General features: G+C 31.1%; 3 protein-coding genes across 4 annotated transcripts in view; all 3 read right to left on the reverse strand.

The window, feature by feature from the left end:
- The window catches only part of LOC136985903 (solute carrier family 13 member 1-like), a 54,096-nt gene extending 47,339 nt beyond the window's left edge, over nucleotides 1–6,757 (reverse strand). Inside the window, exons 1-7 of one of the 2 annotated variants that reach the window (XM_067283301.1) lie at nucleotides 6,597–6,757; nucleotides 6,347–6,466; nucleotides 2,682–2,759; nucleotides 2,490–2,600; nucleotides 2,230–2,410; nucleotides 366–527; nucleotides 61–198 (exon numbers count right to left, since the gene is read on the reverse strand). In XM_067283301.1, coding sequence (XP_067139402.1) covers nucleotides 61–198; nucleotides 366–527; nucleotides 2,230–2,410; nucleotides 2,490–2,600; nucleotides 2,682–2,759; nucleotides 6,347–6,466; nucleotides 6,597–6,688 — 882 coding nt within the window. In that variant the 5' untranslated portion in view covers nucleotides 6,689–6,757. The remainder of the gene's footprint in view (nucleotides 1–60; nucleotides 199–365; nucleotides 528–2,229; nucleotides 2,411–2,489; nucleotides 2,601–2,681; nucleotides 2,760–6,346; nucleotides 6,467–6,596) is intronic. The other variant, XM_067283300.1, reaches the window with a different exon arrangement.
- The window catches only part of LOC136985887 (serine/threonine-protein phosphatase 1 regulatory subunit 10-like), a 660,716-nt gene that overhangs the window by 238,845 nt on the left and 400,726 nt on the right, over nucleotides 1–21,145 (reverse strand). The gene's annotated exons all lie outside the window — the stretch shown is intronic.
- Nucleotides 6,829–9,574, reverse strand: LOC136985911 (solute carrier family 13 member 2-like). Its single transcript, XM_067283316.1, has 5 exons — nucleotides 9,364–9,574; nucleotides 7,439–7,588; nucleotides 7,233–7,348; nucleotides 7,021–7,154; nucleotides 6,829–6,880 (listed from the first exon to the last, which is right to left on the reverse strand). Exons 1-5 carry the CDS (start codon nucleotides 9,466–9,468, stop codon nucleotides 6,837–6,839), a joined length of 549 nt encoding a protein of 182 aa, XP_067139417.1. The 5' UTR covers nucleotides 9,469–9,574; the 3' UTR covers nucleotides 6,829–6,836.

Genomic DNA, 21,145 nt, shown 5'->3' on the forward strand with positions numbered 1-21,145 from the left:
AATGAAAAATAACGTAATAAATTATATTTATAATTACAATATAAAATTTATTCAAAGTACCATTTGAAAGATTTTGAGTTCTCCTGCTTTACGAACAATTTCATTAGCTTGACTAGCTGTAGGTAACGAAAAGCTATATGACGATGCTAATATAATTGGTATGAAAAATTTCATTGGATTGATTTTCAGAGCTAAAGTCTATCAAAAAGTAAAATTAAATAAAAAAATGTAATCACTTATAAATCAAATCAAAGTATAATTTGATTCGATTAATTAATTAAAGTGATACTAATTATATCGAATATATTGATTAAATAACATATAATAATTATATATAACATAACAACATAAGAAAGTTCTCTTACTACTTCTGTAATTATTGGTAACATTAGCGCTGCTACTGAAATATTATTGAAGAATTCAGTTAGCATAATTGTTAATAAAACAATTATTGCTAAAATAAGATTTACAGGAAGGATACGCATTTTTAAAACCCAACTGCCAAAAATTTTATTCAATCCTGACACCTAAAAATAAAAATAAATAAATAAATAAATAAATAAAAATATATATATATATATATAATTTATATGAATATTATAATCAAATCAATATTATGTATTTTATTTTAGTATATTTAGTTAAAAATACTTGTATCTATTTATACATTAAGCTACATCTTATTTAGAAAATAATCAATCTACGGTTTCCAACAACTACTTTTTCTGTTATATAGAAAGTTCGATTGGTAAGACAGATCAGTAGCCTGTAAATTACTATATCTTCGTAAAATATGGGATCTACAGATCATATATAAAAATAATATAGTATAATATATAATCAAATATTGATAGCAAATTACTTTGAAAACATAGGTTTAGTATTTAGATTTATTGCATGCATACATCATTGCATTAAGAAACTAAATTTTTATAGAATGTAAAAACATAGATATAAGCATTCAATTACCGTATTTACTTACCTACAGGACGAGGTTTTTATTTATTTTTCACTGCTTGAAGAACCTAGGTCGTTCTATACGCGCGAGCAAAAAATTATTTGCAGTTTTGCAATAATTTTTGTGAACCGTATATAGTTCATGCTGCCTATATAGCAGAGTGCTATCGAAGTCAAGGTGAATGTCGCTTTTAGAGATGGTCCGGAAATAGCTGGTCACTTAGCAATGATTATAAATATAGTTATTTCACATTAATTAAATTGGTATTTTAATGAATACTTGCACATTCTAAATCATTAAAAATAAACTTTTTCCTGTCATGCTCATTATAATCTTTTGGTTTCGCTACGTGGGTATCAGGTGGGCGGAAAAGCATTCCTCAAGGGCTGATAGCAAAGTCATTCAGAAAATACTGCATTTCAAATTCCCTCGACAGATCAGAGGACGATGCTTTTTACAATGAGAATGAAAAAGAGGAGAGTTGTAACGAAGCTTCGGGGGGAGAATCCGAGTAGACAAAAGGTGATTGTTTCCCTTAATCTGTACAGTACATTTTGATTGTTTCCCTTACAAATGGTTGTTTTCCTTAATATGTACATTTATAATATTTTATTTGTGATTAAACAAAATGAAATTAGAATTTTATTAATAAATATATATATTTTTTTATTTTGATCTTTAAAGTAACACCCCGTCCTATATGCGAGACCGTCTTAGACGCGAGTAAATACGGGTATTTAAGTAATCGTACAATACACTTGATTATTAAAACATTAAGATGATTATTTCTTGTCATTAGATGCAATTATTTGTGATATTGCTTCCCGCGAGTTTTACTTCTTAACATTATTTGCAGTGTATAAAATCGCTTCTACATCAATCACAGGCCTATTAATCATACAACCAAGAACAATGTTTTTACATTTCAATTAATTTTTATCGAATAGTCACTATCTTCCTCCCTCTTTCAAATAAAATGCACTTAAATATATATGTAATTAACAATTAATGAAACTGTTTAAAAAGCAGTTAATTAAAATAATATACATTATTTTTTAGAATGGTTTTTTCTAGTTAATAAATTTAATCTAAATAACTAATATGATATTTTAACTTTTAGTTATATACAGTTTTTCATGTTTCTCAGTACAAAAAAGTACGATATCTAAACATATTGAACATAGTAATAAATACAAAACATTTGATAAATCGTATTGATTTTTCCACCAAATAGGCCTATACATTAAGAAATAATATTTCAAAATGCTTACTTCAAGTCCTTTAGCTAAAGCAAATCCTCCTCCAATTAATATTATGACTTCCCAAGGTGTATTTGTTCGGACTAATTTCCAATTTAATATTGCCGGACTCTGTAAGAAATGTGTTGGATCTACTGGAATAACGAAAAATAATATCACAGCAGCAATTATAGGAACTGAATCATTCACAAGTCTGAAATATTTTCATTGTATTCAGTTAGTTTACAAAAAAAATTATTAATTATTAAATTTTCGAATTTCGAAACATTTACATTTCTTCCTGTTTAAATAATGCCACCCAACCTGGCATATATTTAGGATTTCGGAACCACAGCATTATTAAAATTAAAAATCCTAATACAAGTAGGAATTTTTCCTGAAAGCTTCAACATAAAAATGTGAAAAATTATTACAAAAATTAATTAATGAGTTTAAATCTAAACATAAAAGTATGAAAAGCTTACGTTAAAATTCCTAAGCTAATATATTCCTGATAAACAACTTCTTTTATAGTATTATCACGGGTTTCTTCTTTTTGTTTGCTGAATATTATATGAAATTTTTAATATAAAATAAAATTAGTTACAAAAAACAGCAAAATAGGAAGTTTCATAATTTAGATATATTTCCTCATTTAATTGTTTATCATTGTTGCATTTAAAAGTATGGCTCTGTATTAAAAATAACTCCTTTTACAAGATATATAAAAATTTTAAATATGCAATATAGACTAATAGTTTTATAAAAGCACTGTATATAATTTTTAAATTTTTATTTTCTGAGTTTGCATAAAATTAACTTGCAATACTTTTAAGTAATTTAACTTTTAAATATGGGCCAGTTTCCCATAAAAGTCTTCCAGAGAAAGCTTTTTCCCTTGGCAGATCACCCATATGCTGCATTGCTGTATCCCATCAACTTTCCATATAAATAATGCAAGTAAAATATTTCATGGTAATTATATAGTTTAAGGGAATATGAATTTTTTAATTATGTTATATTAAAAAGAATGTATATTTAATAGTCATTCGGTAAACGCATAACATTTTTCCGGGTGACCCGTATATAAAGTGCTATAAACAAAAATTCATAAGACTACTTACCGATTATGACCCTTTTGGGACGCCTCGTGCACCTCCTCGACGCTTGCCGTCGTCGAGGAGGTGCATGCTGGACGGCGGATGCACGCGAAGCGTGTCACGTGACCCAAATTCAACGTCACTCGGGGAATCAACGTCACTTCCGGAATCTGGATAGCATTTGCAATTAGAAATGCAATTTTTTAATTTTTGTGAGTCCGAGAACGCACGTTCTAACCTAACCTAACATAATAAATTACTAAATTTTTGATAATTTATTAGTAAATAAAATTAGGATTTCTCCTTTCCCGGTCTTTTGCTTGTTCTGGGATTGCGAGATAAAAGTGAACTGTTTCCCGGGATCTCGGGAAATCCCGGGACAAAATTAATTATTTTTAAAATATACGAAATATCGTGAAATCAAATGATATAATTATTTTTCGTTTTTTTAAAGTAATTTAATATGTTCTGTAACCTCCAAAATCATATTAATAACGCTGTGTAAGATATACAGTATATTAAAAATTTCCTTTGAATTACGTAGAAATTTTCACAAATAGAAAAAATTTATTACAGTTTGCTGGAAACTGCATACAACAACAACAACAAAATGCTTTAAATTGAGTTAAAAATTAAAAAAAATGAACTTAGATCAAACTTCTAACTTAGAAGGTAATTTTCGTTTTTTAAATAAAATATAATACAAAATATTGTAAATTTTTGTAAGATTTTAAAAAGCAAAGATGGTCAATACAGTACTCCGATCACTCAATCCAATTCTTATTTCAGTAATGAAAAGTCTTGCTACCGAGAATGCCTTTTCCGATTCAATTGATGTGATTGGAATCGTGTTTAATGCATTTAAGATAAGACAAAAATTATGCGTTTTTCACCCGTAGGCCTATCCTAAAAGATTTCTAGTTCCTTTTCGACATTGTAGTACTTCTTTTGTCCTCTAGTATTCTTGATTTGTCTACCTCGACAGCTTTAATAGAAACATCATAGCCCAATAATTCAGCAGTTCGTTTGTCTTTAATAATCAGGTTATGAAGAAAAACTTCGTACTTGCAGACAGAGCCAGATTTAACAATCAGAGGGCCCTGGGCACAAATATGGTGGGGCCCCCCTTTAAGAGTAGGCAAATTTGATGGTTTAGAAAATTTACACAAAATACTGTACTTTCAATTAGTTTTCAACTAGGAAGTAGTAAATTTCATTTAAAAATAAGGTTATTGTAAACATACATATATTTTATTGTGTAAAACAAATTATTTTAATTTAACTGAAAAATACCTATGTGAAATTTTTTCCCGGGTTTGGTTTTCTCTGCCTGTGGCCCTCATGATTAGGCTACACTAGGCTGTCGCAGTAATAGGAAAAAAATATTATGTTTAAACATAATTTTTTTAAGTTTTGTGGGGGCCCCTATTTTGCGGGTCCCTGGGCACAAGCCGCAAATGCCCTTATGTAAATCCGGCCCTGCTTGCAGACTTCGTACTCGTTCGTATCCTGGCCCAATTTGCACAACTTGGCGTTACGCAGTTATCGAAGCTATTGGGCACAGTTAAAAATTAAGACAACATAAGCACAATTATTACAAATATTACAGGTAAAGAATTTTGACTCCTGCTACAAATAAGCTACGTATTGATTATTGACCATTTGTGATTTGTACCATGTGTGATTTTGACCATGTGTGATTTGACCGAGTAAAAATTTAAAAAAAAACTAATAAGTAGGTTTAAAATTAATAAATACAAATGTATTCTGACAGTTTATGAGTTAACTATACTTTCTATTTGCAAAATTTCCTCAACCTTGGCACAAAATAAGAAAAAAGTGAATTTTAAAGAAATTTGCGGGATCTCCCGGGATAAGAAAAATTTCCCGAAATATTTCCCGGGTTAAAAAACAACCGGGATCCCGGGATCCCGGGAACCCGTTTGAGAAACCCTAAATAAAATAGGTTAGGTTAGGTTTTTTTTTAACTCTTTTCGCCCTGTGGGCACTAAGAGGGCCTCTTTTAGTAGGCCCATTATGGGTTCGGCCAGGCCCACAATGGGGCGACCGGGTGGTGAGGGACGGGGCCCGACATATCCGAACGAACCACCCCCCGAAAAATTCCTGGGGATTATTCGACCCGTTCGGATTCGATCCCGGGTCCCCCAGAGCAGTAGGCTGCCACCTTTACCGCTCGGCCATCCGGCCGTCGGTTAGGTTAGGTTTTTTTTTTTTTAACTCTTTCCGCCCTGTGGGCACTAAGAGGGCCTCTTATAACAAGCCCATTATGGGTTCGGCCAGGCCCACAATGGGGCGGCCGGGTGGTGAGGGACGGAGACCGACATATCCGGACGGACCACCCCCCGAAAAACTCCTGGGAATTTTTCGACCCGTCCGGATTCGATCCCGGGTCCCCCAGGGCGGCAGGCTGCTAACCTTGACCGCTCGGCCATCCGGCCGGTTAGGTTAGGTTAGAACGTGCATCCTCGGGCCCACGAAAATTAAAAATTTGCATTTCTAAAATCGCAAATGCTATCGGAATTCCGAAAGAGCCGCCATAGGAGTACCTAGGTATACTTTAACCCACGTGATTAGTGCAAAAAGACCGGATTCTTCTGCGAGAAGAAAAGCTTCCCGGAAACGCGTCAGAGACCTAGCCACGTGATCGAGTGACGTTGAAATTGGGCCAGGTGACACGCTTCGCGTGCATTCGCCGTCCAACGTGCACCTCCACAACGACGGCAAGCTTAAGCAATGGCGTCTCAAACGGGGCATAATCGGTAAGTAGTCCTATGAATTTTTGTTTATAGCACTTTATATACGGGTCTCCCGGAAAAATGTTATGCGTTTTCCGAATGTCTATTAAATATACATTCTTTTTAATATAACATAATTAAAAAAGTTCATATTCCCTTAATTAAACTATATAATTACCAAATCAAACAGTGATTTACGAAATTCGAGTGTAATATATATAATATGGATATGAATTATATAAGAAATGAAAATATAAAAATGTATAAATTATAAATTTAATATGAAATATTTACTTATATTTCATGACTACGTAAGTCACCAAACCCCAACCACTTAACATTAGTAAAAACATTCCAGGAATATTATATATAATCCACGAACCAAAAGTGATTTCTGTCGATCCTGGAAAATATCTGAAAATGGATTTATTATTTACTAATTACAGGTATGTTTGTTGTTTTTTAAATATTTTAAAACTGACATAAAATTATAATACTAATAATTATACTTTTTAAATTTATAAAAAGCAAAATTAATACTCGCTCTTTTATATATTCTTTGAATAAAATATTTGATCCAGTGCTTACTAATGTTCCCATACCTCCTATAGTTGATGCATAAGTTATGCTCAACATTAAGGCTTGTTTTATTCTTTTAAATTGTAAAACGCCTCTAAAAATTATAAACCTTTTAAAGTTAACTTTCATGTCAAAAACGAAAAAAAAAAAATTTAAAAACTATTTGGAAATTAAAATTAATATATGAAATATAAAATTTCACTATTTACGCTTCACTCTGAAAATCGTCTTCTTGATTTTCATTAAACACTGTATTTAAAAAATAAAAAAACTATTATGTTGAAGAATTAATAATGAAAAATAATCTTAATCAGTTAGAAAAGTTTTTTCAAAATATTAGACTTAAAATATTAGGAAAATTTTGAAGATAACAAATTTTTATTATTTACATTCATTGCTCACTGGTTTACTTCTAATCTTATCTAAAACTTCTTCTGCAACAGCTACCATCAGCATTGTTGTTACAGTATTAGATATCCATAGCGATAAAAACATAGCATTTAACATAAATCCCAGTATTAACCTAACCATAATAATTAAATGTTATATATATATATATATAAATAATATATGAAAATTTTCATAATAAATTAACACTAACCAAGGAGCACCTTTATTCATTAATATCATGAAAGTAAAAGTTGCTCTTTTATGTAAGTTAGAACTTTGAATAGCATTCGATGCTATAAGTCCTCCTAAAAACAAGATGATGGAATCCTAATAAATAAATTTATAAATAATTGTTTTATCGATTAACAGTTCTAAAATTAAATTTAGTAGATTTTATTAAAAAACAATTTTACATACATTCATATATAATTCACATACAGCTTTAGTTTCGATGATATGTAGCAATGGAAACAAGACTATAGGCATTAATGCCGTAATAACGGGAGGTATAATTTCGAACAGCCAGAATGTATACATTAAAAATATGATAATTCCTGTTCTCACTTCCTAAGTAAAGAAGTTAATAACTTGGTTATAGAAAAAGTCGTTTCAGTTTGCTTTAAGTTTTACAATAATTATACGTAAAAACTTGACAATAATTAGCTACTTTAATTTGATAATAAATTCAGCGCTTAAATTTTTTTGTTTTGCTAATAAAATTAGCAATTTTGTTAAGCACATTAATAGGATAAGACCTAAAAATAATTATATATTCAACATTAACGATAACCGATTACATTAGAGATTCGAGATATTAAAATTTTCCTTAATTTTCCGATCATTTCAAAAGATCAACGTTTTATTTATTATAGTTTTTGTGGGGGGAAAATGAAGCTGGGTTACTGGATCTTGAATCTGTATCAATCCGTAGTGAAGCAAGAAAAGTTCTTCGAAACGTGTCTGAATTTTCGAAAAAAACTTCAAAAATTCAAACATTAACGTCATATAACATTGTTTCCTCTGATAATCACAAATTTCTTCCAAAAATGTCAGAGATTTCAAAGTTTATAACAATTAAACATACTGTAATTTATAACGTTAATTCAATTAAATAATCAACCAAAAGCAACAGCATGAAATACGCTTATTGGAAGGCTATTTATTGATCCACTCATATAAGTTCTATAGAGTTTAAACTGCTGTAACTTCATGTATAAAATGAAGAAGCAAAAAGGCCACCTCATTTTTGTACGCTACAAAATTTATCCTTCCGCTCTATTGTAAAAGCAACAGCAGTGTCCTATTGAAAATGTTACGTTAATTATTATCAATTTAGTCCCGGAGAGAAAAGTTGAGGAAATATTTCAATAAAATGATACCGTCGTCTGTTCTTCCCGTAATTACTGCCATTTCTGAACTACTTTCGGAAAGAAGAAAGGCGAAGTTTACTTTCAGCCAATCACAACTTCCCTTCACACACCGCACTTTTTTACAAATCAAATTTCTTGTTACTCGTTATGAAAAATTGACAATTTAATTACTGTGTTTTCAAGCAAAATGATTTAATGATATCTGTGATTGAAAGTTTAACAATTGTTAGCAAAGGATCCTGAATTTTGTCAACTATTTCTTGCGGAAGCATGCACGAAGTTATAGGGAACGGACTATAGAAATTTGAATTTTTACACATATTCGAACTTCCAAAAATAAATTTAAAAAGCTCTTAAAATTCTATTTAAATACGTTTTTCTGCTAGATTTTAAAGATTGTTTATTTGCAAGTAATTCATGAATAATTAATTTTTTAAAATATTTTACCGATTTATTAATAAATTTTAAAATGTAATTTATTTTCAGATTTATCAAAAATTTCCGAATACCAAATACGTAGAGATTGTAGATGTTACAATTTCTTCAAAAATATCGTTATTTAAATTTTAAAAAATAGTCTTAAATTTTTATTAAAGAAATTTCTTTTGTTATGTTTAGAAGGACTATTTGTAATTTGATTTCGTAAAAATATAAAAATACTTTTGTAATTACATCAGAAATAAATATACTTTAACAAATTTCACACGTTAATAATTTGTTTACAAAATGTTGAATTGTATCCTAATTTAAATTTTGAAAATTGTACAGTGAAACCTTCAATACAGGCCACTGTTTAGAAGTAGCCTGTATTGAAAGTTCCACTGTATTTTTTCAGGAACTGTTTTTCCTTTTGAATGCATACAATGCATGCAAAATAACCTCCAAACAAAGGCCATTTTTTTAACGCTTTTGTCATTGTTGACAGGTTTTACTGTATATGTTTTAAATCAAAATATTTTTAGAAAATCTTACCTCCGTAAATTTAAAACCTGGAATAATAAATAAAAGCATAAACATTCCAATATATGGTCTTAATTCCTTCAGTTTTGTAATACATTTCTTAAAGTTACTTATCATTATGAACTCATTAATTATCAAATTTCTAATTACTTTTTGACCTACGTCTTTACGTTTAACAACTACTATCGAATATTCGAATACTTGTATTCAAACCAACATTCGTTTAGTGAATTTTAAAAATTAATTTAAAATTATAATATTCTAATGATATTAATATAAATATAATATATTATTAAACAAAATTATTTTAAAATAAATTAAGTTCTATAATAAAACCATATTGAAAATATTATATTATAAATATAGTTTTAATAAGTAAAATTTGTAATCCTTAAGGCCCGCGCTCGAGACGAACTCGAGCGAGAAACACAGCGTTACAAAAGAAACTGAAGAATGATTTCATGTTTTCTATGACCTCAGCATTTTTCACAAGTTTTTACCTGCGCAAACGTTTTCTTATAACGTTTTTTTAAAATTAACATATTAATTGCTTAATGGTTTTTTACTGGAATTTTTTAAATTATATTATTCTGACTGTTCTAAACTTCTTATGCACAGATTTGACTCTAGTAAAATTCTTGTATATATTATTGGATTTTTATATATATAACTATTTTACGGTATTTTAATTACACCAAAAATCAGAAATATTGTGTTATATTTGAGTATGTGTGGTTAATTAACTAGAACACATCTTAAAACGCATCTTTCCCAGAAGTGTACAGTACAGTACATGTGGATCTCCCAAGAACAACAGTCACCAGCTGTCACTGTTGACAGTATTGTTTAAAAGAAAACAGATGTGTGGAAGTGAATAAAGTACAAAATTCATGGGATGTATTTACATTAATTATTTTTTTCGGGTTTTTTTTTGTAACGTTTAAAATTTAAATATTATTTTAAATTTGTATTATACAGAAAATTGAACAATCGTAATCTGTTATATGTTTTTGATTAAAAACAGAAAACAGATTGAATCTAGCGCGATTTTGAAACGAGATATCTCAATTTAACAAATTATGCAAAAATGCGATGCACGGTAAAATACATGTAATTAATTAATTTCCTTAAATTGGTAAACAGGAAAAGGTTAATTAATTAACCAGTTTGTCTTGGAATCGCGTCTCCGTACGTGGCCACGTGAAGTTTCCCGGTTTTCTTCAACTTAGTAACACGTAAATAGGAGCCATTTTTCCATAAAGACTTCCGGGGGGTCATTCTTCCTCCTGCAGATTTTCCATGTGCTGCGTTGACACACATGAATAAAACCAAGTAAAACTAATTATGAAAATGAAAATTTTCAGTTAACAACTTTTGTTTTATTTTCTTAAAATGATGAATGAATAAAAAGGCAAATTATCATTGACATCAATATTATATTTTGGAGATTTTATTTCAACAATAATTTTTTTTAAAATTGAGACTACGATCGCAATAATTTATTAACGTTTCCAGCAAAAATAACCTTTATCACCATAAACAGGTGTATCATTAGGAAGACCTTCACACCAACAAGCAAAAGAATAGCAATATCCAGTTTTTCCATGTTTCTTCTGACAAAGAGGAGAGCAATAACCCCATTTATTCGCTATACTGCACGAGTATTTACAGTTTGAATCTTTATGCAAGACATATCCATCTTTCAAACCATCAACTTCTGAAAAATACAAACATTTTAAAATCTCTATTATAATTACTAAATATTTAAAACAGTAAATAATAGGGGAGGACTGGGCAACTTCAACACGTTAAGAATAAGTTAAATTTTGTGTAATAAATACTGCTGCAAACTTTTTTTTTAACTCTTTTCGCCCTGTGGGCACTAAGAGGGCCTCTTTTAGTAGGCCCATTGTGGGTTTGGCCAGGCCCACAATGGGGTAACCGGATGGTGAGGAACCGGGCCCAACATATCCGAACGGACCACCCCCCGAAAAATTCCTGGGGATTATTCGACCCGTTCGGATTTGATTCCAGGTCCCCCAGAGCGGTAGTCTGCCACCTTGACCGCTCGGCCATCCGGCCGACTGCTGTAAACTGAAAGAAAAGCGTTGTTTATTGTCTACCAGAATGTAACCTTACCATAGAACTGATTAAAATCAGTTTGGAAATAAAAATGTGTCGATGCTTAGAGACTGAGAGAGGCCACTTTGAGAAGGAGGCGGTTATTAATTAGTGATTAATTAATTGAGTTTTGATTACAGGAACATTTAAAAAGTGTAGTTTATCGAGGATATGTTGAAATTTCGCAGCCTTGAAGAAGACATAACACTGCAAGTGAGAAGCATCGTAGATCAATTACAGTCGATCGTATAAAACACTGAATATCAAGTTTAGGTTTTTCATCTACGGAATTGGCTCTACATTGAACAGTATCCTGCAGCGATAGCATGAGTGTTTGTATAAATAATTCTTGTGGAAATAACTCTTATGCATAATTTGATGCTTACAGCACTAAAATGTTATTGATATAATGGTAATTTTTATACGGAAATGTCTTTCGCATGTGCTAAACTGTCACCATGCCTGATTTTGTTGCAATTGGACTATTACCCTTAGTCAGGGATGGCGAACCTTTTTGAGTCTGCGTGCCACATAGTAAGCGTGTTAAGCATACTTACGTTTAAAAATGTTTATGCGTGCAGAAGTTTCAGACTTGGAGTAACTATATTTAAATTTGGCCGAATGGCCGAGCGGTCAAAGTGGTATCTTATCGCTCTTGTGGACCCGAGACAAAATCCGGACGGATCAAAAAAGTCCCCAAAAATTTTTAGGTGGTGATCCGTTCCTCACCACCCGGCTGTCCCATTGTGGGCTTGCTAGATAAAAAAGCCGTCTTAGTGCCCACAGGGCGAAAAGAGTTTTAAAAAACTATATTTAAATAAAAAAATAATATGCTGTAATTAGAGTAAATGTAAAGAAGCTGATTGAAAAAGATGATAAACCGAAATGGTATAATATGCTACGTGCCGGATGATTTCTCCGACGTGCCACTTTGGGCAAGCGTGCCATAGGTTGGCCACTCTGCCCTAATTATCTCTCTATACAGCGTTATTCAGGGATACTTTAACTACGATTACGTGGTAAGCCTTATTTCAAAAATAAAAATTTATGTCAAAGATAGCAAAATAATATATAAAAATATCAGTTATTTAAGTTTAATGTACACAGAATCATGTTTTTATTCAACGCATAAAAGCAATAACTAAAAATATATCGTTTTATTTTTTTCTTTTAAAGTTACGCTAACTTTACTCCATTCCTTAGTAAAGCATTTTAAAATTAAATTTGTATACTTTAACACATTTTGATAAAAATTTTAATCTATATTATTCAAAAAATATTTTATAAATAATAAAGATCGAATTATTTATTTAAAGAATATTTACATAATAACTATCACGCAAAAATTCATTTTCTATTTTTATCCTTTAAAAACCAGTGTTTCCCAACGTGGGGCCCACGCCCCACAGGAGGCAATTCGATTTTTAAGGAAAGCAATTCAAAAATGGACTCGTCCAGAGTTAAGTTAACCGTATAGCTGTTGTACGCTATTGTAAATATTGATTTAAGTTAGTTTTCTTTGTTCTTTTGTTTCCCTTTCCTTCTAGAACTTTCCTTTATAACCCTTTTCCCTTGGAGTGGGATTAACAATTCTGGGAACCACTGAGAACAAAGAGATGAACGAACCCCGATGTCGATGAAAGAGGAGAAAGGACATTCTTTGCCCAAACCTTGATGTGGACAGGTGTGAATTGTGGTGTTCCAGGTCGCATTTGGCAACGACTAGAAAGTGCAAGAGACTTTGATGAAAGGATCGGGTTTTATCGTGGTTACGACAAAACAGTGTGGCAATTAAGTGTACATGTTAGGGGGCATAAGAAATTTAGAAAGGCTTACGTGGGGCATAGCACAAAAAAGGTTGGGAATCACTGTTTTAAACTGAAGTCTGTGTTTAAAAGTTTTAACAGTTAATTAATATTAAAAAATAAATATTTTTTCTTTCCCCAATACTAAACTTAATTTTTACTATAAAAAATTTATAATATTGTAGAATATATTTTATGGGCCGATTGATTATTAGTAATTAACAAATATAAATACTTGTATATACATATAAAATATACACATAATAAATGATAGTAACAGTAATAATATTACAGTATACTGTACAAGTATTTATTTATATTATTATTTTTCATTCATATGTATGTTATCAAAATAATAACATAAATGAATATGTTAACATGTGTAATGTTTATACATGTGTACAAATACATATTATTACTGCTATATATATATATAAACATACAATATAACATTATTATATATAGTCTACTTATTTTTAAGGTATATTACGGCAGTAATAAACGATATAGGTTATAGACTAAAAACTTTTTAAACTTTAAAACCCCTACCAATTAGAAGTGCAATCAAGAGCAATAACAGAAACTTCATTTGAATTAATTAATCAAAACTGTTAGCCACTTAATAATTAGGTTTAGTAATTATATACTATATAAATCTTATCCGGTACATTCAATTACATCACGTACAGTAATTATATAGAAATCAAAAGTTAATAAACACGCGTTAGATTTCTATTTTATCACATTTCCGTTTTCTTAATAGCTGTATTGATATCTCTTATCGGAAACTTTCTTTCACTAATTTATATAATTTGTGGAACAAATTTTATTAAAAACAGAATAAATTTAATATCTAAACTTTATGGAAAAACATCTTTAACAGTAATAAAACAACTCGTATTTAAATAAACTTTGAAACTTTTTATTTATAAAACTTAACGACAAAAAGGAATTTTAAATTTTTAAGTGCATTTTTGAGGCAGACAACTGCATTTCCTAATTGCGGATGTTTATTTGTAATTAATGAGGAAAGCAAAAAAATTATTTTGATACTATTATACTATTAATATACGTGTTATATTAGGAAGTTGTATGGAATAAAAGTTGCAAAATATTTTATTTTACATTTTTCAATGAATAGGTTTTCTTTCATTTACTGTCATGACACCTTTGTCTTTTAAAGTTTTGATAAAGAAATTGCCGTGATCAAAGTAAATAAAGACATATAATTTATTGAAAAATTAGTCAACCTGCTTTACGTGTTTTACTTTCAATACTACTTACCCAGAATTGTAAAAAATGTAAAAGAACAAAAATAATATTACTTTGTAAAAAGCTGGAATTGGTTTGTGAATTACTAAAATTTTAAAAAACTAATAACGAAAATATACCTAAAGTACTATAATATTTTTCGAAGTGAATTTTTTATATACAGTAAGAAAAATAACAGTCACAGCTTAAACTGAATAACTTTTTATTCAACTGCTGAGCTGACAATGGTTCTAATTTTCTGTCTAATTGAGTAAATTTCCTTCAAAAATACAGGAAAATCCAAATTAAAACGCAACAAAATAAATGCATAAAAGTTCTTATTGCTAGTGAATGCGTTTTCATTAAAATATGAATTACGTATTAATTATTATTAGCGATTAACAAATTTATACCTTACAGTGAAGGTATAATTAGTATTAAAAAATGCAAATTAACGAAATTAAAATTAACTCGAAGTTCTTGTAAACGTAAAAAGTAATATCTATGTAATCATCATTAAACCACTACTAAAGTTGATCATTTAAATGCTGATTTTTATATAAAATATTTACGCATTTCAATACTATTAAATATTATTTTTGTAGTAAAATGTCCTGATGAAATAATTTGAACTTTTAATATTTCTATGTCTGCATTTTGTATTTTTAATTTATGCTGACAAAATCAATATCTCATATGTCAATTTTGCTTTTATTTTCAATTGGATAACCAAATATACCAAGATTAGACCCATTAATTATTCCATTTATTGAATATTGCAGTTGTTTCATATATAATATCCTGGCAGAAATCTGCCAAAACTTCTATACTAGAATCAGTATTTCACAAATATAGCAAGTAATCGATCGAATTAAAGTGATTTTTAATTACCACAGACTAATTTCTGCCAAACAAGAATCAACACTGCCAACGACAAAACTATTCCCAGTAAAGTTAATATAATTATCATTACGTTAATTATTACATTTATAGAGTATTATTAAACGTGAGAAATATTCTAAGATCAGAAGACACTATAAATGGTATTCTACGTACAAGTACAGTACGTAAAAATACGCTTCTCTTGTACGAAATATACAGATCAAAGCAGTGATTGTGGCACGACGATTGTGTGTCGAATGGTCCGATAAACCATATTTATCACCATAAATGTAATTTTAAAAAAATATTTAGATCTTTTGCTTTTCGACATAGGAAATATTACGTTGACTTCCAGAGCAATTCTTTACTAAACACAATTTATAAATTTTTTTAGTAAAAGTTCAGATACTAAGATACTTTTTTTCTTCACAAAATGTATTTCGGACCAAAAGTCCCTCACCAGTTGTCTGACGTGGTGTCTGTAATTTACATAATAAATGTATGTAATAAAATTACATTTTAATACCTATATACTCCCGTTGAAGCGTTAGGGTAAATTAATAAGATGTTTTGAAGTTCGAATAAATAAATTTTTAATTCTTCTGTCAATGGGGTGGGTTTAAGCCTTCGTAGCATCCTGTGGATCTGGCCATAGACCAAATTAATGACAATAAAGTTTCTTATGTTATTACTTAAATCAATTACATTTATAGAAGAAGGAATTTTCACAAACTACGTAACGTTATTTTACTTTTCAATTGACATCCCATTTCCATAACACTATTTTATAACGCTCCGTAACGCTGTCGCACATACCTGCTCTCAGAATTACTTAATCATCGATTAACCTCTTTAACTGTACTAAAAAATAATACATAGTGCGTGGTACCGAATCTAATATTACTTTTTAATTATGTGTATAACGTACAAAGCATTGACAATATGTTCGCTAAGCAACACTAGAAAAAAATGAATCATTCTGTTACCCACAATTGAAACCCACCATTACGTAACGATTTCGTAAACATGGTCGGATGGGTAAGTATCTCTATCAAATTGTAACATCGGGCCAATCGCTCTTCACTAGCTACCCGCATTATGAGCCTGACTAAACTTACAATGGGGATGCAAAAAAGACTCTTTTCGTGCCCAAAGGACGTAAAAAATGAAAAATTCATAAATATCGATTCTAAAAATTACTAGAATAAATTTTGCAACATTCACTGCAACACCTTGCGTGCATTACGCATACGAATTCAGCACAGGCATCCAGGAAAACTCAAGAATGGGATCATCTTGCTGCATGACAATGTGCGTTCTCAGACAGTCAATATGACAAATGACATTCAGTTTCGTTGAGAGGTACTCGAGCACACTCCCTATAGTCTGACCTGTTACCCTGCGACTTCCATGTTTTTGGGGAACTCAAAAGGGCACTTAAAGGCAAACGATTTTCCGCAAACAATGAAGGGCAAAATGCTGTCCGACATTGGCTCCACCAATGTCTTGCTAACTTCTTCGAACGGGGCATAACTCGGCGGTGTCACAATGGGATAAGTGCCTTAACAATCAGGGCAATTATTGTTGAAATAAATTGTTGAGCATCCCTTACAGTTATAACTTAACCTATATGGTTTTTATAACTATTCATGTTTTTTTTTTTTTGTTTTTTGTTTTGTTTTGTTTTGATGTCCTAGCTCTGGAGATAAATTACAGAACATATATGTCAGACACGTCTATACACGAAACTAAACACCAAACATTTATACATTTATTTATTTAAGAATTATAAACCTGAAAGAGATAAGTAATTAAGAATACACAAAATGTTTAGAGGTCATCGAAAATCAAGCCGCCATTCTGCATATAAATGAACAAGTGTTTAATAAATTGTTTTCGTGGGATTTAATGAGAACAATTTCGTTTAAAAACACACAACATTCTGTAAATTTTATGGAATATAAAATACACACACTAAATGATTATTGGAAAATGTTCTGTGAAAATTGTATGACTATTATTCGATGTTTGTAAAAATATAAGATTTAAAAATTAAAATTTAAAAAATTTTTTAATGTCTTCCAAAAGACAATAGGCTTAATTCTTAAGTTTCGAATGAACGTCGACAATTATCGAGAGCAACAATAACCAAATTAATTGTCATAAAACAGTGTTGACAACGAGAAAGGTAAAGTATAACAACTTACCGGTCAGTCTTTAAGTTTTTATTTCTATATTTATTTAAAACGTTTCTTTAAAGCTATAACATTAAAAATATTTTGAAACAAATATAAAATACTTTTAAATCATGTTTCAGAATAAAATTTTAGTGTTTACTAGAACATTTAAATATTGATATTTTTAATTGTATATTATCATTCTATCGTCTAGTTCGTTACCATCATTCTTATTAGATACAGAAATAATGATGGCCACAGATTGGCCCGGTAATTAATATTAATTGCTGGTGCATATTCTATACTGTACCGTGTTCTACGTAACAAATCCGGACAACCGTCGAGTGGATAAAACTACCGAACACTGCAGTTGGTCGCGGGTTGGCGTGCAGTTTTCCAGATTTTCTTTACCTGTCCAACGTCTAAATAGCAGCCAGTTTCTCGTAGAAAGTTATCCAGGGAGGATCCCCGTTTAGCAGAGTGCCCATTGTGTTGCGTTTCCTTATCCCATCGATTCAACCCAATCCAAACATGGAGGAAACTCTTGTTAATTATTTTAATTTAAAAGTGGGGTTCTGAGAGAGATGATTTCATGTAGAGCAGTTAATGAGATTTTGTTTTCGAGTATCATTTACACAGATCTATATTTAGAATTAAACGAGTCCCATAACAATGGAAATATCTTTTGTTTGGAAATAAACTATTTCAATTGTTGTGAAAATATTTTAGATTAAATTTAATCGAATTTTCAATCGCTTCATAAATTAGGATAAAAGATCGAAATGGTTAATAACCTGAGGGAAAAAAGTTTCACTTCTATCGAATATTGTGAAAATTCAAGTGACGGTACATCGAGTGAAACAGACGAATTCTCCGTCGAAACAGATGAATTCTCCGTCGAAACTGACGAATCCTCAGATGATTTTTCGCTATCCGAATCGTCAGTTTCGGATAGCGAAGTTGATCACGCCATTCCTATGGATGTTGAAGAACACAAAACTGAAAATCCTGATTAACTCGAAGAAAATGGCGAAACGAACAACGCTGAAACATCAGTAATGGAATTAGAAAACAAAGAACAGAGAAGTTTCTACCAACGAGTAGTTTCAGTTTTCCAAATGATTTTTTCTTTCTTAAGAAAAAGAGGCCGTAGTTCAGACGATTTGCAGTCACAAAAACCTGCAAAATTTCCCAAGCTAGACATTTAATTTTAAAAAATTCAGCTGTTCGATTTTCTGAAATGTCATCTATGTGAAGAGTTTATTAGAACAAAATTAATGAAAAATTCATAATTTATCAGACGAATAAAATTTCATTCTAACTGAACTGTGGTTTCATACGTCCACATTGATAATTCGTTTTCTAAACATATATAAACAAGTAATTCCTGATGGGTTTCAGTTTGTTTCCATTGATTTCACATTATAATAAATGCATTTGTTAAAATTTAATGCCGAATATTTGCAAAAAGTAATTGTGTCATTTCTCATCTACAAAATTTATCTTCGGTTGAGAAATTTAAATATTGGCAAGCGATATAGGGGTTTCCGAAGGTTTAAATTTGAAATATAATTTAATTCAAATAATTTATTAATTGTATATAATTAAAATGTTGAAAATTTATACATATTAATGTAATTTATGATGACACATAACAGTCGGTGAAGAGAAAAAGAGATTAAGAAAAAAATTCGAGAGATGCAAAGGCATGAGCAGCAATTCGCGCCGAAAGGAAACGGCCGAATTGGTATTTAGTTTCGTTTTCTGTTTTTGAACGTTTTACCGAAATTCACGGCCACGCTTGGTTCCTTTCCTTTGCTCCGTTTAAAACCAATCTTCGGAATGTCGAGGTTATTTTTTTAAACTCTCCGCCCTGTGGGCACTAAGAGGACTTCTTATAGCAAACTCATTACGGGTTTCGCCAGGCCCACAATGGGGCGGCCTGATGATGAGGGACGGGACCCGACAAATCCGCACGGACCACCTCCAGAAAAAATCCTGGTGATTATTTAGACCCGTCCGGATTCGACCCCGGGTCCCCCAGAGCGGTAGGCTGCTGCCACCTCGACCGCTGGACCATCCGGCCTTGAATGTCAAGGTCCACGAGGATTGTAGAGTAAACGACTAGGTGCTGTATGTAAACTTCCCGTTAGAAAAATGGGTTTTTCGCATTCAATTATACCGATGTTTTCCAAACGCAAACGCTAGACAGACGAATGCCAATACGTGCCTGAGATCTAAATTTAAAATCAGGCATCACCACCACACAAACTGTAACAAAACTTCATTATACGCGGCCAGAGCAACCGTATCGTAATCTCCATTCTCCTGAGACACACGGACGAAAAAGAATTTCGCGCGCTGAAAACAATGTTGTCAACCAACTCCGGTTATGGATCATGTTGCCAGTCAGTCTTCTGGATCTCTGGCCGCCACAGCTACACCTTCTCTAGTGTCCGCGACACAAAACAAGCGGGGAAAGATACATGTCGGGCAGAGCGTGTGGTAGTTTGTCAGGATAGCGCTGGATTCTCTACAGCATACTTAGTCGTCACTGGTTTCGACGTTGGGAGTAACCGGTCCGACTCGCTTTCTGTGAGAATAAACGCAAGTTTCATCTTATCAATAAAATTACAGTTTCTTTTCCATTTATGCTTAGAGTAAATATTTTGGTACAACGTGAGAGATCCTCCATACGATAGATCTTACAAAGGCTTCTTTGCCGCGTCACAGCGATAAATAGCTTGCGGTAGAAGCAGTGCGATAGACTTTAGAATATGCATTCTGTTTAACTTTATCATTCGAAAGGTAGATATTTGCACGGGAATCAGCGATATCTTTTATTTTCAATTTAATGTATTTATGTTTTTTTCATTACGCCATTACGCATATTCATAATACTTCGGTGAAATTTTAGTTTAAATCCATCAACAAATTATCATCGTCAGTAAAGTATTAGTGAACTTTTTGTAGCCTCATTTAACAGATCTGGAATGATTTATTTGAATGTTAGCTAAGACAAAAAAGATTTATTGAAAATTATACATTTGCAACATTTTTTATACACAATCTCTTATTGAATGTTCTCCTTTTGTAGATACATTTCTGAATTGAATGTAGTCATGATCCCATGTGCCAGAGCGGCACGAATAGAATTTATAAATTCTACGATTTTTTAGACAGTACGACGCAGTTAACTTTAGTAGGTTCTCAATTTCTCTGTGGCTTTCCATTCGTAGAAATCTGTCAAATACAGTACATAATAAATTTATCTTTGTATACTAGTACATTTATCAATTAACAGGACTTATTATACTGGAAAATTATGGATGAAGATATTTAGTCTTACAGATCAGAATTAATATTTTTTATTTAGTATTTTTCTGATCTGTAAGACTAAATATTTGTATCCATAATTTTCCAGTATAATAAGTCCTGTTAATTGACAAGGACGACGCCAGCCAATGGGTAAGGGGGGCAAGATGATGTAAATTGATAGAGGATATGAATTGTATGTAGGTAAAATAGAAACGATTCATGAAGTTTTAATCATTTACT

This window comes from Centruroides vittatus, unplaced genomic scaffold (genome assembly GCF_030686945.1).
Source record: "Centruroides vittatus isolate TY-2023 unplaced genomic scaffold, ASM3068694v2 contig_980, whole genome shotgun sequence".
NCBI classification, from domain to species: Eukaryota; Metazoa; Arthropoda; class Arachnida; order Scorpiones; family Buthidae; genus Centruroides; species Centruroides vittatus.